Source organism: Pelophylax lessonae (assembly GCF_965119305.1).
Source record: "Pelophylax lessonae genome assembly, chromosome: 10".
Classification (NCBI taxonomy): Eukaryota; Metazoa; Chordata; class Amphibia; order Anura; family Ranidae; genus Pelophylax; species Pelophylax lessonae.
In genome coordinates, this window is record NC_138777.1 from 139,743,259 (window position 1) to 139,759,523 (window position 16,265).

Genomic DNA, 16,265 nt, shown 5'->3' on the forward strand with positions numbered 1-16,265 from the left:
TAGCCACTTAGTCACTTTCTTGGACTATTACATTGTCGCTTATTATCCTGTCACTTAAGTCACTCAGTATTTATGTGCACAGGTAATTTTACAGGCACCTTATGCACAATGCCATTTTATTTTTATTGATTATTTGATATAATATTCATTTATCTATATCGTTTTGTTTATATTGTATATTGCTATATTATTGGATGCTTTATTTTATCACGTATTATTTTACACATCTATATATCACCATTCACACTACATAATTTTACATACTGCTATCCTTATTACATTTAGTAGGCAGTGCCAATTCCCTCATTCTTTTTATACATCAATAAGACATGGGGCCACTCACTAAAACTAGAAGAAAAGCAGTTAAACCTTAAACTGCGTAAAGGGTTCTTTACTGTCAGAGGGTAAGGGTGTGGAATTCTCTTCCACAAGCAGTGTTGTCAACAGTATCTGTTACAAGGTTCTTTCCCCTTCCCAGACTGTGGAAGAAAGATGCTCCCCCTTATAAGGGGTCCCTGAGAGACTCTGAATGTCGTCATCCAGGGTAGCCCAAACAGATGGTCATCTTGAAAGGGCAAATCAGTCAGCTTTTTAAAAAGTCTGATCTGCAGACCAACACTTAAGCCACAACAAACGCCTAAGTACCACTGTTAAAAAAGATAGCTTAGAAATCAAGGGAGCCGCATCCAGAGAGGCATTGCAAACAAATTGCAGCCTTTGGACCAACTGGTCCACAAACTCAACAAAGGCAGGGAGAATCTACTCACTCCACAGATCATGGCGCAAAAGTTAACCCACTCAGTGTGTGCAACACCAGGGCAATGGCCAGGACCACCATCAGCGCCGAATCAGCAATAGTGATCATAGTAGGGGGCCAAAGACTCCACCTGTCAGCCGGATCCTTAAAGGCTGGGGATTTCTCTACCAGAATTAAGGTTGCCTAGTTCAACCTGGAGACAGGAGGGTCCACCACTGGTGGAACAGTCCACTTTTTGAGGAGTGACTCGTCAAAGGGTTAACTCACCGAAAAGCATTTAGGAACTACAAAAGAGCGTTTTGGATGCTCCCAATCTTTAGAGACAAACTTGACAAAATAGGAGGGATAAGGGAACACCTTTGCAGCGTGAGGCAGCTTGTGGGTACCAAAAGGGACGGCCACCTCCACAGCCACTTCAGCTGCATCTTCCAGCTTTAAAGTCTAACGCACTCATGTAATCAGTGCGTCAACCAGCGCCTTCTCGTGTGCAGCCACAGCTGTGGAGGAATCATCCCCACTATAAGATAAGGAAGCGTGGCTACAAACCCCATAGGATGGGCCACATCCTCAATAGCAGAGCCAGATTCAGGATCTGATGGGAAAAGATGAGGCAGGGGAAGGAGGGGACACTTTGTTAGCCCGTCACCCACCTCCACCCGGGAAACAAAGGACTCCAGGACTGCCGTCAGTGCATCAAAGGAGGGCTGGGATCCTGAGGGACCCACTGCCTCCAAGAGGTGGTCTGGTGGGGAAACATTTTCCTGAGACTCCACAAGTTAAAGGGGGAACCCACCAGCTAAATGTAGAGGACTCATCCACCAAAGGCACCGCACCCGTATCACCACAGGGGCACCCGACATTAGAGCACCCAACAAGCTGCAGCAGAGGGAGGGAGGGACCCCACCAAAACTCACCAACCCACCAGAGTAGCACTGGTCTGCACCAGTATCCACATGTTGCGTTCAGGAGAAAAGGAAATACAGGAGTCAATAATGGGGGAAAGAGAGGAACCCCTAAAAATGGCTGCGGGACTATACAAACATGGCCACCATATAGCACAAAATGCAGGCCCCCAAAGTAATGGCACCCACCACGGCAAAATGGCCACACGCGGTGCCCACGAGGCTCCCAGGGACCCCAAGGCACATCTACAGCAGAAAGGGGGACCCGGGCACAGGACCACAAGGAACAATCAGGGCTCATCCCAGAAGGAAAGTCAGTCCCGCCAGGGGCATGCCCACCCACCTCCCCCCCCCCACCAGTGCTGCACACCAGCTCTCCATCCATCTGCCAACCCACCGTGCTACCAGAGATGGCCAACAGGGACCACACAAAACCAAGGGGGGTCTGGGGGGAACCTGCAGGGCTGAGGCATCCGGGGGGGGGGGGGGGGGGGACATCTAACTCACCATAATGCAGAACCAGACGGGCACTACTTCAGACAGAAGCCCTTACCATCAAAATGAGTAGGCTGTTGTACAGGAGAAACACTGACTAGGGCAAAAACCAGGTCGTATGTGACCTCGCGAAGCAATTAACTTGCAGGCCAGCCCCCATCAAGTGGGACTAGATCATGGCCGACCCAGCGTGGAGCTCTGGTCTGTACGCGTACGCTGGCCAGACTGGGGGGGGGGGGTGGGACTACTGGATCCAGCTATCCAGCCCATCGCCCAGCTCGCCAGATGATTGTAGATCTCACAAGAAAAAAAAACAGAACAGCCATTTAAAAAGAAAAAAATTGCCAGGACCAATAGATCCCGACAAAGAACTAGGTCCTTACTCCTGACTAGGCATAAAAAAAACTGAAGGCCTACAGCAGGGGGGGGGGGGGTGTATACCAGCTAGGACTGCCCCTAGGCGTAGCCAAGTCTTTTTTCTGCCTAGGGTCCTACTCCTATAGGGGGCGATATGAATATGGAGCGCCATTTGTCAATGAACGATAGAGAAATACTTATTTACAAAACTTGCTGAAAGAAACTAAGAAAAACTTAGCGGAAAAAAAAAAAAAACAGTGGTGATTTACAAAACAACAACAGAAAGCTCTATTTGTGAAAATGATAATAAAAATGTAATTTGGGCACAGTGTTGCACGATCGCACAATTGTCATTCAAAGTGTGACATCGCTAAAAGCTGAAAATTAACCTGGGCAGGAAGGGGGTGAAAGTGACCGGTATTTAAGTGGTTAAAGCAGTTCTAAAGTCATAGCATTCACTTTCATTTTATAACATCAGCATTTTTTTAGCAATACAAAGTATACCACTTTTTGACAAAAAAAAAAGTGGATTTGTCTTACCGTAAAATCCTTTTCTCTGAAGATCATTGACAGACGCAGTTTCTGATCTCCATATCAGTAGGGTTATTCTGATCTCTATATCAGTAGGGTTATGCTGCCCCCTACAGGACTAGGACACTAGGCAGAAAAAAAGTTCTGGCTACGCCTATGGGCAGTCCCAGGGGGTATACCCTCTCTCTCCCTGCTACAGGACGTCAAGTTGTATCAAAGCAGTGTCAGAGAAAATAATACCAACCCAACTCAAAATAAAGAGGTGGGTACTGCGTCCGTCAATCAACTTCAGAGAAAAGGATTTTACGGTAAGGCAAAAATCCAATTTTCTCTATCGTTCATTGACGGGCACAGTCTCTGATCTCCATATCAGTAGGGACGTCTCAAAGCAGTGCCATAAAATGAGGGGTGGGAACAGCAGAAAATTAAGTCCCCAAGGCTAAACATAGCCAACCAGGCAACATAGGACTCATCAGAACAACAAGATGAGTCCCACCTGAAAAAAACAAATACCCTCAAGGGAGACTAAGAAGCCCCCTTAAACAGCAGCCTGCAAAACTTTGCAGCCAAAAGAGGCCTCGGCAGATGCCAGCACATCCACCTTATAAAATTTTGTGAATGTATGAACAGACGACCAGGTAGCTGCCTTCAAAGCCTGAAGCACAGATGCCTGATTGCAAAAATACAAGGAAGCACTAAGCGTCCGAGTAGAATGCTCCTTAACCACTTAAGCCCCGGAAGATTTTACCCACTTCCTGACCAGGACCTATTTTGCGATTCGGCACTGCGTGACTTTAACAGACAATTGCGCGGTCGTGCGATGCTGTACCTAAACGAATTTGGCGTCTTTTTTCCACAAACAGAGCTTTCTTTTGGTGGTATTTGATCGCCTGTGCGATTTTTTGATCATGCGTTATAAACAAAAAAAGAGCGTCAATTTTGCAAAAATAATATTTTTCACATTTTTTTATATGAAATTCCCCCCCCCCAAAAAAAAAAAAAAATCGCAAAAAGCGTATTTTGATTGGTTTGCGCAAAAGTTATTGCGTTTACTAAGGGAAAGATTTTTGTCATTTTTGTTGTTTTTTTTTTTAACGCGTAACGGTGGCGATCTGCGATTTTTTTTTGCGGGACTGCAACATTAGGGCGGATAGATCGGACCCTTGACTGACATTTTTGACACTTTTGGGGTTACCAGTGACATTACTACAGTAATCAGTGCTATACATATGAACTGTAAAAATGACACTGGCAGTGAAGGAGTTAACTGTATTGGAGAGGGAGGGGTTAAGTGTGTCCTAGGGGCGTGTATCTAACTGTGATTGGCTGTGGCTTGCTGTGTAGCAACAGTGATCAACGGTCCTACATAGTAGAACCGTTTGATCACCATTCATACACAGGGAGAACTGACAGGCGGCTTTGTTTACACTAGCCGCCTGCCTTTCTCCCGCTGTCACGGACGATCGCGAGTGCCCGGCGGAAATCGGGTCCGCCGGGCACACGTGCCGGGGGGGTCCGTGACCGAGCGGGAGCGCGCATCCGGCGGCGCGCGCTCGCTCCCAAAACCCTTACAGGCTAGCGACGTAGTGCTACGTCGCTCTGCCTGTGAGGGGCTGACTGTCAACGTAAATAGTCGTGCGGCAGTCGGCAAGTGGTTAACAGGGAAAGGAGGAATCTTTAATTGAATAAGCCTGCACCACTGTCTGTCTGATCCATCTGGAAATAGTTGCAGCCAACGCAGGCAGCCCTTTCTTTGGGCCATCCGTGAGTACAAAGAGCGAATCTGACTTCCGAAAAGACTCAGTAGTCGCCAAGCACACCCTGATTGCCTGAACCATATCCAGGAGTATGCAGTGCAAATTCCTTAGGATGTTTTGGCTTAGGACACAAAGAGGGTAACACGATGTCCTTATTTAAGTGAAAACTGGAACCACCTACGGAAGGAAGGACGGATCCGGACAAAGTACCACCTTATCCCTGTGAACCACCAGATAGGGAAAACGACATGACAACGCCGCCAGCTCCGACACCATGCACGCAGAAGTATTAGCCACCAAGAAGGCCACCTTCTGGGATAAGGAAAGCAGGGGAATCTCCCGAATTTACAAAGGATGTTTCTAAAGAACTGACAGCACCAAATTAAGGTCCGAAGGTGGCAACAGAGGTCGTACTGGAGGTACCAAGTGTCGTAAACCCTGGATGAAGTTACGCACCAGGGAATGGGTGGCTAATGGCCTTATAAGAAAAGTGCCAAAACCCTTGATAGTACTCAAGGCCAACTTTTGATCAACTCCCCGTTGAAGGAAAGCCAAGATCTGAGCCACCGAGTCAGAGCGAGGGGGAGCCCTAAGAGACACACTACACAATATAGGACTTCCACGTACGATGACATAATCTTCCTAGAAGTCACTTTCCTCGCTTTAAGCAAAGAAGGAATCACTGAAGCAGACAAACCCCTGTCCTTCAGCACCTGGCTTTCAACAGCCAAGCCATCAAAACCAGCGACCATAAAGCAGGATGGAAGATTGGCCCCAGAGACAGTAAATCCTTCCTGAGAGGAAGTCTCCAAGGTCGGCGTACCAACCACGGCGAGGCCAGTCTGGAACCACAAGAATGACCGGAATCCCTAACGCCTCGAGCCTGCGAAGAAGTCTTGGCAGCAACTTAAGAGGAGGAAAGGCATACATCAGCTGATACTGACCCCACGGGGCAACCAGTGCATCTGCGGTGTTCGCCAGAGGGTCCTGGGAGTGAGCCACACACCTTTGCACTTTCCTGTTGATCCGAGACGTCAACAGATCTACATATGGTGTGCCCCAACTAAGGCACAACTGCTGGAACACCTCCGGATGGAGAGACCATTCCCCCGCATCTAAGGCCTGTCGACTGAGGTAATCCACCTGCCAATTTTCCCCTTCTGGGATGTGAACAGCGGAGAGAGATGGAGCAAGCGTTCCGTCCATCGAAGGATGCCTGCCACTTCCAAGGCCACAAGGACACTTTTGGTGCCCCTTGGTGATTGGCATAAGCCTCGGCCCTGGCACTGTCCAATTGAATGAGCACTGGACAACCCTGCAGGTGCTCAGTCCAATGGACTAGGCAAAGTCTGATCGCTTTCAGCTCCAAAACATTGATCAGTAACCTGGTTTCTTCCAGGGACCAGACTCCTTGAGCAGACAACCTGCCGAGAACCCCTTCCCACCCGGACAGACTGGCATCCGTGGTGACAATTGTCCAATATAAAGGGAGGAAGGATGTCCCTAGCTTGAGCATCGGGGACCTAAGCCACCATATCAGGGACTCCTTGGTCACCTGGCTCAGCTGGATCTGATTGACCAGGGAATTTGGATTTCTGCTCCATTTGAGAAGGATTTCATTCTAGAGGATCCTCATGTGGAATTGAGCGAAGGCAACCACCTCAAAGGACAACACCATCAGTCCCAGAACTCTCACATAGGTCCGAAGGAACGACCATTTGCTGGACAGCAACAGCTGAACCGTGGTCTGGAGTTTTTCTGGAGGAAAAAATACCCTGGCGGAGAACGAGTCAAACGTCAGGCCCAGATAGTCCAGTCTCATTGAAGGGACCAGGGACGACTTCTGAAGGTTCAGAATCCACCCGAACTCCCCCATCTCATGGTGATCTCCAAATTTTTTTCCAGCACCAAGGGAGACTCCGCACAGAGAAGCAGATCGTCCAGGTAACACAGGACTGATATCCCCCGCTGTCGCAACAGCGCCTGGATCGGAGCCAACACCTTTGTGAAGACCCGAGTAGCAGAGGCGAGACCAAAGGGTAACGCCACAAACTGATAGTGATCCTCTCCCACGGCAAAACGGAAAAACCATTGGTGACCTGCACATATTGGGATGTCTATGTAGGCCAGGAAATCCCCCTGCTGTAGGGAAGCCAGCAATGTGCGAACTGATTCCATCTTGAATTTTTGAACTCGCACAAAGCAATTCAGTGCCTTCATGTCCAGGATTAGACGCACCCTGTCCTCCTTGCTAGGGACCATAAACAGGTTTGAAAAAAAGCCCTGAAAACGTTCCGCACACGGAACCAGAACTTTTACTCCCTGTTGTACCAGGTCCTGAACTGCCCCAAAGAGCCTGCAATCGATCCTGGGACAGTCGCACATTGGAAGGGAAAAACCTCTTCGGTGGGGCGGATCGAAACTCGTTCTTGTAATCGGACCAAATTACCTCTTGAACCCATTTGTCTTGTATCCGGGAGAGTCACAGGTCCGGAAACCGGCAAAGACGCCCCCCCCCCCACCCCAGATACGGGTGAGGGCGCACCTTCAGGCCAAATGGGCCTTGTCCTCAGGTCTGGAGAAACTAGATTTCTGTTTGCCAGACCAGGGCCGCTAAGACCCAACCGAGGGAGTCTTGAAGGGCTTTGCCTTATCAACTGACCCTGAGGGACGAAAAACATTTTGTGAGCTGAAAAGGAGGGACCCTGTCTGCGACGTGGCTCCTTACCCTTGTTAGCCTGCGGGAGAGAGGTACTCTTACCCCCTGTGAGACCTTTGTTAATGTCATCTAGGGTAGCCCCAAACAGGCGATCTCCTTGAAAAGGTAGATCCGACACGGCCTACTTTGAAGTCTGATCCGCAGACCAACACTTTAGCCAAAGTATACACCGGAGGACAAAAAAAGGGGGTGTTCGTGCGCTTCCGTGGATCTTAGCAGGCTGTATCTGAGTCAATGCACCTCAGCAGCACTTGAGAGGAGAAACTGCTCTGGAAATGACAAAAAACAAGAAGACAAGGCGCCTCTAAGTGCAGTAGGCTCAGTGTATTTATTACAATGAAGGATTAAAAGCACTTACATAAGTAATAAGACAAGAGCACAGTATAAGAGCATGGTATAAGGTCCATCTGGAGTCTTCCAAGCCGCTATGCTGAATGCTGTGCTGCGGATGTCCGGAGCACTGCTTCCGGTGTGTGTATGTGTCCTCTGAGCTGCGTCTCAGCTGTCGGCGTAAGCTTCCTGAGAGCAGGGCGGGGACACATCCAATGGAGCAGGTGGTGGGCGGTTACATGTTTCGGAGCACAGCTCCTTCGTCAGATCTCCACCCGCTGGAGGTAGGGGAACACTTATGTAGGCAGCTCCGCTATTACTACCATACAGGGGACAGGTGAGGTGCAGCAGAAGCTTAATTATAACCGTGTGCAACCCCGGAAGGCTGGCAGATGCACAAGTGGTGCAAGCATACCCTAACTTGTAAACAATACAAATATAATATAAATATAAAACATGCATACCCTACCTAATGTGCATCCCCAAAGGGCTAATGAATGATGCACAAGTGATGCAAACATCACAGAACTTTAAGGGCCGGTTCACATTACTGCGAGTGCGCTGATCGCATGTAATTCAGAGCGCACTGCTCCTTCATTACATGCGATCGGAGGTGTGGATGCAAATTCAGCCATACACTTTGTATGGCTGAATTCGCACTGTATCCGCACCAAACTCGCACATGACCTTTTTCCAGCCGCATTAGGATCGGATCGCACAGTGGTTCACACTTGTGCGATCCAATCCTGTGTGAACTGTCAGATCGCACTGCGATATGCGATCAAACTGGGGGTGTCGTTAACATTTCATTGACACCCCCTGCGTATCGCATATGGCAGTGTGAACTGCCAGGGGTGCGTTTGCGATGCGGAAACAGGCTGCAAATTCACAGCCTTCCCGCATCGCACAAGTGTGAACCGGGACTGATACACAAATTATGCCAACATGCCCTAAATGTAAACAAAAAATAAAAAATAAATAAAATAAAAAAATGGAGAATAAAAAAATAGAATAAAAAATAATAAATAAAAAATATTAAATAGAAAAAAAATGTATATTAATAAGCATATATAGAGGATATGTAAAAAAAAAAAAAAAAAACATGGTGTCCGAAGAGACCCAAGGAAATAGTCTATAAGAGCGCTTTAGTTATATTCATAACAACCCAAGGATATAGTCTATAGAAGCGTGGTAATTTCTAATTCCTCATTTATGCCCCCGGGTGACAAAACACCGGAGGACTACTGCCGAAACCAACAGTCGGCCCAATACGGGAGCAGTAATCAGGGTAGCATCGCAAACAAATTGCAGCCATTGCACCAGCTGGTCCAACAGCTCCGCAAAGGCAGGAGGGACTGGTTTTCCCTCCAGGTCATGGCGTAGCAACTTAGCCCATTCAGTTAAAGTTTGCGCAACAAGGGCAACCGTAAACACCGGTCTTAGTGCAGACCCTGCCAGGGAGTACATATTGCGGGCCACAGACTCTACCCGCTGAATCCTCAAAGGACTGGGATCATGGAAGCTTTATTCAGTCTCGAGACCGGAGGGTCCACCGTAGGTGGCACAGTCCGCTTCTTTATAAGGGACTCCTCCAAGGGGTAGCGTCTAGCAATCCGCTTAGGCACCCCAGGTGAACGCTTAAGGCGGTTCTATTCTTTTTAGAGCATGTTGTCAAAGTACGGCAGGAAAGGGAAAAACCTTTGCGGCTCTGAATGGCTTGTGAGTGCCAAACATAACCTGTGCCTCAGTCGCAGCTGTGTCATCAATTTTTAGGGTCTCACGCACAGATACAACCACTGCGTCCACCAGCACCTTTTCAGACAGTGGAGGTAGAAATGGCCTCCTCACTATTAGAGGAGACAGGGCGCGAGGTAGTCGGCCCGGCAGGGAGACCCGCGTCTGCAGTGCCTGAATCAGACTCAGAATCTGAAACATCAGATGAGGCAGGGGTAGGCGGAGGGCGTTTTTTGGCACCTCACCCTTTAAAGGCCATCTCCACCCAGGACACAAACTATTCCAGGACTGCAGAAATTGCATCTACGGACAGCAGGGAGCCGGAGGGCCCTGCGACCTCCCTGAGGGGGTCAGATGGGGACACATGTTCCGCAGGGACCATGTTGCACCAGGAAAACCCATCAGCAAAAAAAATTTAAAAAAAGTTTTTCTTTTTCAAAAACGTCCCACCACACTACAGCGCCCCCAGGAGGTCCGACATCTGCAAAGCAGGCGTCAGCAGCGATCTTGATCCAGAAAAAAAGATCAGAAGATCAGTACTCAGGGAATTAGGGGGGGCTCCACCCACAAAAATGCCTCCAGGAACTCCCATTCAGTGATTCTCTATGAGAAAAATGCACCGAAAAATGGTGCCGGGTGTACCAAGATGGCCGCAGCTTTATACAGACACATGGGCTGCAAGAAAATGGCGGGCCTACGGAGCTACTGAGGACCCCCCCAGCCTTCTGAACAGGATCGATTGGAAGGTGGGCCCTGGAGTGACAGGTAGAACCCCTTCCCCCCAGCACAACCGTTCTTCCGTCACCGGCGGCGCACCCCACCCCCCCCACCCGCAGCCTGAAAACTCAGACTTAGCGCCCGGTATTAGTTCCCCATGTCCCAATATCCCCAGTAGTGAGGTGGGGGGGTACGTGAGAAGACAGAGGGGAACCTGGGATTGTGAGGGTCCGACCTTCCCAGGGAGGGGCCCGCATCCACCCCAAAATACGCCAGGGGAAGAGGGGGGAACATTTACCCACCATACCAGGAACACAGGCGGACACCATCTCCTGACAGAACCCCTCTCCGCCGAAGTGGGGGGGGGGGGGGGTTGTCGGCCAAATAGTAACGCTGTGACTCGGGCCTAGACCCGGTCGTATGCGACCTGGCGAGACATTTAACTTGCTGGGCCAATCCCCGTCCAGTGGGACTATGTTGCTGCCGACCCAGCGCGGAGCTAAGGTCTGCGTGCAATCGTTGGCCGGCTGGGGTGACCACTGGATCTATACATCCAGTCCGTCGCCCAGATCCAGCATAGCTGCTTGTAGATCTCACAGGAAAAAAATCCGGAGAAAAAGCAAACTAAAAAAAGAAAAAAAAAATATCTAGGAAAAAAAAAAAAACTTTGCCAGGACCAGAGATCCCAGCAAGGGACTAGGTCCTTACTCCTGACTAGGCAGATTAAAACTGACATCCTATAGCAGGAAGAGAGAGGGTATACCCCCTGAGACTACCCTTAAGTGTAGCCAGAACTTTTTTCAGCCTAGGGTCCTACTCCTGTAGGGGGCAGCATAACCCTACTGATATGAAGATCAGAGACTGCGTCTGTCAATGATCGATAGAGAAAAAAAATGTTCCCCATGAACGTGGAGTCACTCTTGAATGAATCCACCCCAGGTAGTGTTCTGATCTAAACCCAAAATTAAACAGTAATATATTGCAGCTTACTAATCTTCAAATGTGGTGACAGCAACCTTTTTTTTGCCTTTCTTCTTTATTGTCACCTGGTGATCCTGCCAGTAATCCTCTTCTAAACTTTATAAATAAAATCATCTAATATTGGGTGATAAGGAAACACAAGAAGCGCTTGGGTTTGTAGGAGCCCAAATCTGTCACTGAGCCAGAAGCCTGAGATCACCTTTCGTAACAGGTTACATCCATATTCAGTGTGTAACCTGTAAAGAACGGACCAATCACCACCACCGCCACCCCCATAGCCAATAGCTACTGGGGATCTCCTCCTCTACACCCCACCTGTCTCAATTTAAAAAGAATCTATGTCAGAGACCAGTGTCACAGGTGAGCAGAAGGTGGTTCAAGTAAATTCTGAGCTTTCTATTCTAAATTACACATGGATTCAGGAGATTACACATGGATTCAGGAGAAAACAGGGCCCTTTTATGGCCCCTGCATCCAGAATGTGAGATTATCTGATCCACTGTAATGGACAAAATATCTCTACAGTGCTAAAAATATGCAGACATATTATATCAGAGAAGCCTTAAGCCGGCAATATATTCTACAATTTTTCAATTTCCTTTAGAATTACCTTCAACTATGTAGTGCAAGGGCCTGCCTGATTGTATAAGAAAATTGTATAATGTATGGCTGTAAGCCTTAGATGCCATAGCAGAGGCAGAAAGCTATGAAAAGAATTTGCGAGTTACACAAATCATTTCTGTATTCAGATTTCAAACCTAAAGCATAAATCAACCACCAGCTGTTTATGTGAAGATTAAATCCACATGACAAGTCATGATGCAGCAGAGCCAGGGAGAGATTTCCTACCTCCCTTTAGACAACTAACCTAAACTGTGTATGCATGGTAAGGGTGGGGTTTTTGTCTATCTTGGCTATTTGCGCCTAGTTTCCACCTTCTGTAGGTAGCTGCAAAATGTATGGTATGGGTTCTACAGTGTTATATCCCTCACTGAAAGATAGTGAAAAGTATTTATAGGAGACAGACATTGCTGTATTAGTTTGGATCATTTGATCTGAATATGTAACCAGAAAAAAAACTAAGGTCCCTTTCTTTTGCATTCGGATTTGCATACCATGGGTAAGGTATGACTATTCACTACTGGAAATACATGTTCAGACTTAAATAATTAACACTGTTGGTAATACTTACAACATTCAATTGGTATAGAGGCAGTTTGTAATGACAGCACTTTTCCGTTGGGCTGGGGTATATGTGCTCTGAAGACCAGGCGCACACGAGTATTCTTCCTGCCAATGTCAGTCTCCCCTTTTCGCAGTTCAATATCAGAATTTCGCAGCTTTAGAATACCAGCACAATCAATACTGTAATAGAATTCATATACATATTAGCTACATTAGAAACAGTTACTGAAGCAAGATGCTTAAAATATCTACACGACCACAACTATGTTCCCCAAGTACTGTGTTATCAAAAACACAGGCTGCAATCAACATTTATGATGTCATATAACATTTGGAAAACCGTCTTGCAGGGTCATGAATTACCTTTCCCAAAAAGATTACAATAGTTGTAAAATAAAAGCTTAAAACTACTTGGTAACCCTGAAACAGATCCAGATTTATCTGAGAAAATTTGTCTTTTTTTTTTTTTTTTTTTAACATTACCTGTATATTACATGTAACATAGTATTGCTTATTTTTTTTTCACGTCTATGGTCAATTTTTTTTTTTTTTAAACCGAACAAACGTTTATTGAGTTAAGCACTACATGTAAGCATAAAATAAAAAGCACAGTCAGACAATTGCATGAGTACAATACCACATAGTCAGACATTTCAAAATTTACACTGAGCAAAGAGCACGAAAGTAAAAGAGAGGGAGAGAACATGGCTTGCTGTATCTAGAACAGGACTACAAACTCCAACTAAGGCATAATATAGGCCATGGGCGCGGATCCTGCAAAACAGCTGTATTACAAGTACAGAGGCAGAAAGCTCCTATCCACTCCTAAGACTCGCAGGTGTCCGGGGCTTCCAGCCACCTATCCCATATTTTGTTATATCTCTTGGGGCAACCCCTATTAGCATACATGACCTTCTTGAAGGGTAAGGTGGCACTAACAGCTGCCTTCCAAGCTGAAAGGGTAGGGGATGTAGGCTGCATCCACTTCAGGGCTATCAATTTTCTGGCAGTGAATAAGGTTTCCCGGATAAATTGAACCGTGTGTTTGTCTGCGTCAACCTCAGGAAATATCCCGAGGAGACAAAGTTTGGGGTCAAGTGTAGTCGGGCATCCCATGCGGTCGTGCAGGAACTGAACGACCTGTGTCCAGAACCCCTGCACGGCCGAGCAGGACCAGATCATGTGGCCGAAAGTACCTGGGGAGTGAGAGCACCTCGGGCACGCCGAGGAGCGGGAGGAGTCAAAGTGAGCCAGCCTCACAGGGGTGAGATACGATCTGTGGGTAATATAGATTTGGGTAGCCGATCCGACAATTTGGGAGAGACCAGGGTGCAGGCCTCCAAGGCCTTATCTCATTCCTCGTCCTCCAGCTCCCCAACATCGCCCACCCAGGACCCCCGCACCCCGTATGCCAGCTCAGTCACCTGCTTGGTGCCCAACATTTCATACAGCAACGAGATGAGTTTGCGGTGTTCCTGGCCCTTAATCACATCTAAAATGTCAACCGAGGGAAGGACAGGGATCGTAAGGGTGAATTGTCCTCTCAGGGCATGGGACAGCTGTAAATAATAGAAATACATGGAATCCGGGAGTTGGAACTCCTCCTGGAGCAGGTGGAAGGACTTGATAGACCCCGCAGACACAACATGTGATAACAGGTATACATCTTTATGGATCCATACCCCAGGGTCAGGAATATGAAGAAGCTCCGGGAGCTGACTGTTGTACCACAAGGGGGTCATGGAATGCAAAGTCGCATCCCCGGTTCTAGACATCGCCAGGTCCCAGACCCGCCTGTGATGAAACAAAAGACTGCCCCGAGGAGCCGCAGACGCAGACCCAGTAACACCTCGAAGTATATCACAGAACGGGTGAGGGAGTCTCGACTCCAAGCCCCTGCAGACCAACGCCATATACCTGCCCGAGTCCTGTTTGTCCAGATGAAAGAAATGCGACAATTGGGCAGCTAGGTAATTATCTCGCCAGCTCCGGAACCGCCATACCTCCCAACTTAGTGGGTTTCTGAGTGTGTTTCCAGGATAGCTTGTGTCTAGAGGAGCCCCAGATGAATGACCTCAACAAGCTCTCCAGAGTCAAAGTATTTGTATGGAATGTAAACCGGGGAATGCCACAACAGATATAGGATCTTGGGAAGTAGGATCATCTTCACCAGGCCCGCCCTGCCCATTACACATAGGGGTAGCCGAGCCCAAATTTGCGTCTTGTCCTTGACGAGGTCAAAAAGAGGTTCAATATTTAAGGGGATGAAGTCAGTAAGGGAACTAGTCACACGGACCCCAAGGTGTTAAAATTCCGCCACTCGCGACAGGGGAAGCTACGCTTGGTCAGCACCCGGGGGAAAACTGTCCAGAGGGAGGATGAGGGATTTGTCCCAATTGACCGTCAGACCAGAGAATCTCCCAAACTGTTGTATGACCCCCAGGGCACACCGCAACGAAGACCCAGAGTCTGCCAGGTATAAGAGCATGTCGTCTGCGTACAACCCAACACGCTCCCCCAGGTCGCCGCGACGGAGTCCATGAATGCCGGAGTCCATGAATGCCGGGGTCCGCTCAAAGAGCCATCGCAAGAGGCTCAACCGCCAGGGCATACAACAGTGGGGAGATGGGGCAACCCTGACACGTACCACGGGAGAGAGGAAATGATCTAGATGTCCAACCATTGGCCACTACCCAAGCACGAGGTTGACTGTACAGTACGGTAAGCCACTTAATGAACCTCGGGCCGAACCCAAACTTGCGTAAGCACTGCCACAGGTACGACCACTCAACAGAGTCGAAGGCCTTAGCAGCATCTAAAGTCACGACAACCCTGGTACCGACACAGTCATGGGGGGCTTGCAGGTTCATAAATAAGCGCCTGGTGTTAAAAGCCGTATTCTTGGCCGGCATAAATCCCGTCTGATCGGGGGGGAAATGGGATAGGATTACCTTATTGAGTCTAAGGGCAAGCACTTTGGCCAAGATTTTAACATCACACTGTAACAGCGAGATGGGCCTATAGGACTCCGGATACTGGGGATCCTTACCAGGTTTAGGAAGCAAAATGATCAAAGCTTCACACATCGAGTCAGGGAGGGAGCCCGACTCGAATGCCGCCTCAAACACCGCGAGCAGACAGGGGGGGCCAATGTCTCAGAATACTGCGAATAAAATTCGATAGGAAGGCCATCAGATCCCGGGGCTTTAGCCCTAGCAAAACAGGAAATGGCAGATACTATTTCGTCCCGAGAGATCGGGGCCTCGAGCGCCGTGACCTGTTCATGGGTCAGTGTGGGAAATTCCAGGGCATCCAGCAGAGTGGCCAGATCCAGAGGATCATAATCCACCTTGGAGGAATAGACCTCACTAAAGTATGAGGCAAATAACTCCGCCACGGCCGCGGGGTCCGAGGAATCTCCCAGCACCGAAGGATGAAGCGTGATCACCACAGGTGGTCTAGTGTCCATGTGCACTAAGTAGGCCAGCAACTTACCCGACCGCTCTCCGTGTTCAAATATGCGCTGCCTACTAAAGAACAGTTTGTGATTGGCACATTCCTGGAACATTTGGTCCAGGGCCCTAGTCCTCAGTTTAAGTTGGGCGAGTCCGTCAGGCGTCGGGGATCTAGCATACTCGGCCTCCAGATCAGCCAATTGGTGTTCAGCAGTGTATAGGTCCCTCCGATGTCTAGCTATGCGCGACGATAACAGCAGACGAGCATGGCCCTTAAAAGTCTCCCACGCCGTCAGAGCGGGGGCAGTATCAGAGTTCGAACTGAAAAAAGTCCCATTCCTTCAT

At 48.4% G+C, this 16,265-nt stretch overlaps 1 protein-coding gene across 1 annotated transcript in view; it reads right to left on the minus strand.

The window, feature by feature from the left end:
• NFATC3 (nuclear factor of activated T cells 3) overlaps positions 1-16,265 on the minus strand; it is a 973,084-nt gene that overhangs the window by 472,889 nt on the left and 483,930 nt on the right. Inside the window, exon 5 of the mRNA XM_082271077.1 lies at positions 12,473-12,645. Coding sequence (XP_082127203.1) covers positions 12,473-12,645 — 173 coding nt within the window. The remainder of the gene's footprint in view (positions 1-12,472; positions 12,646-16,265) is intronic.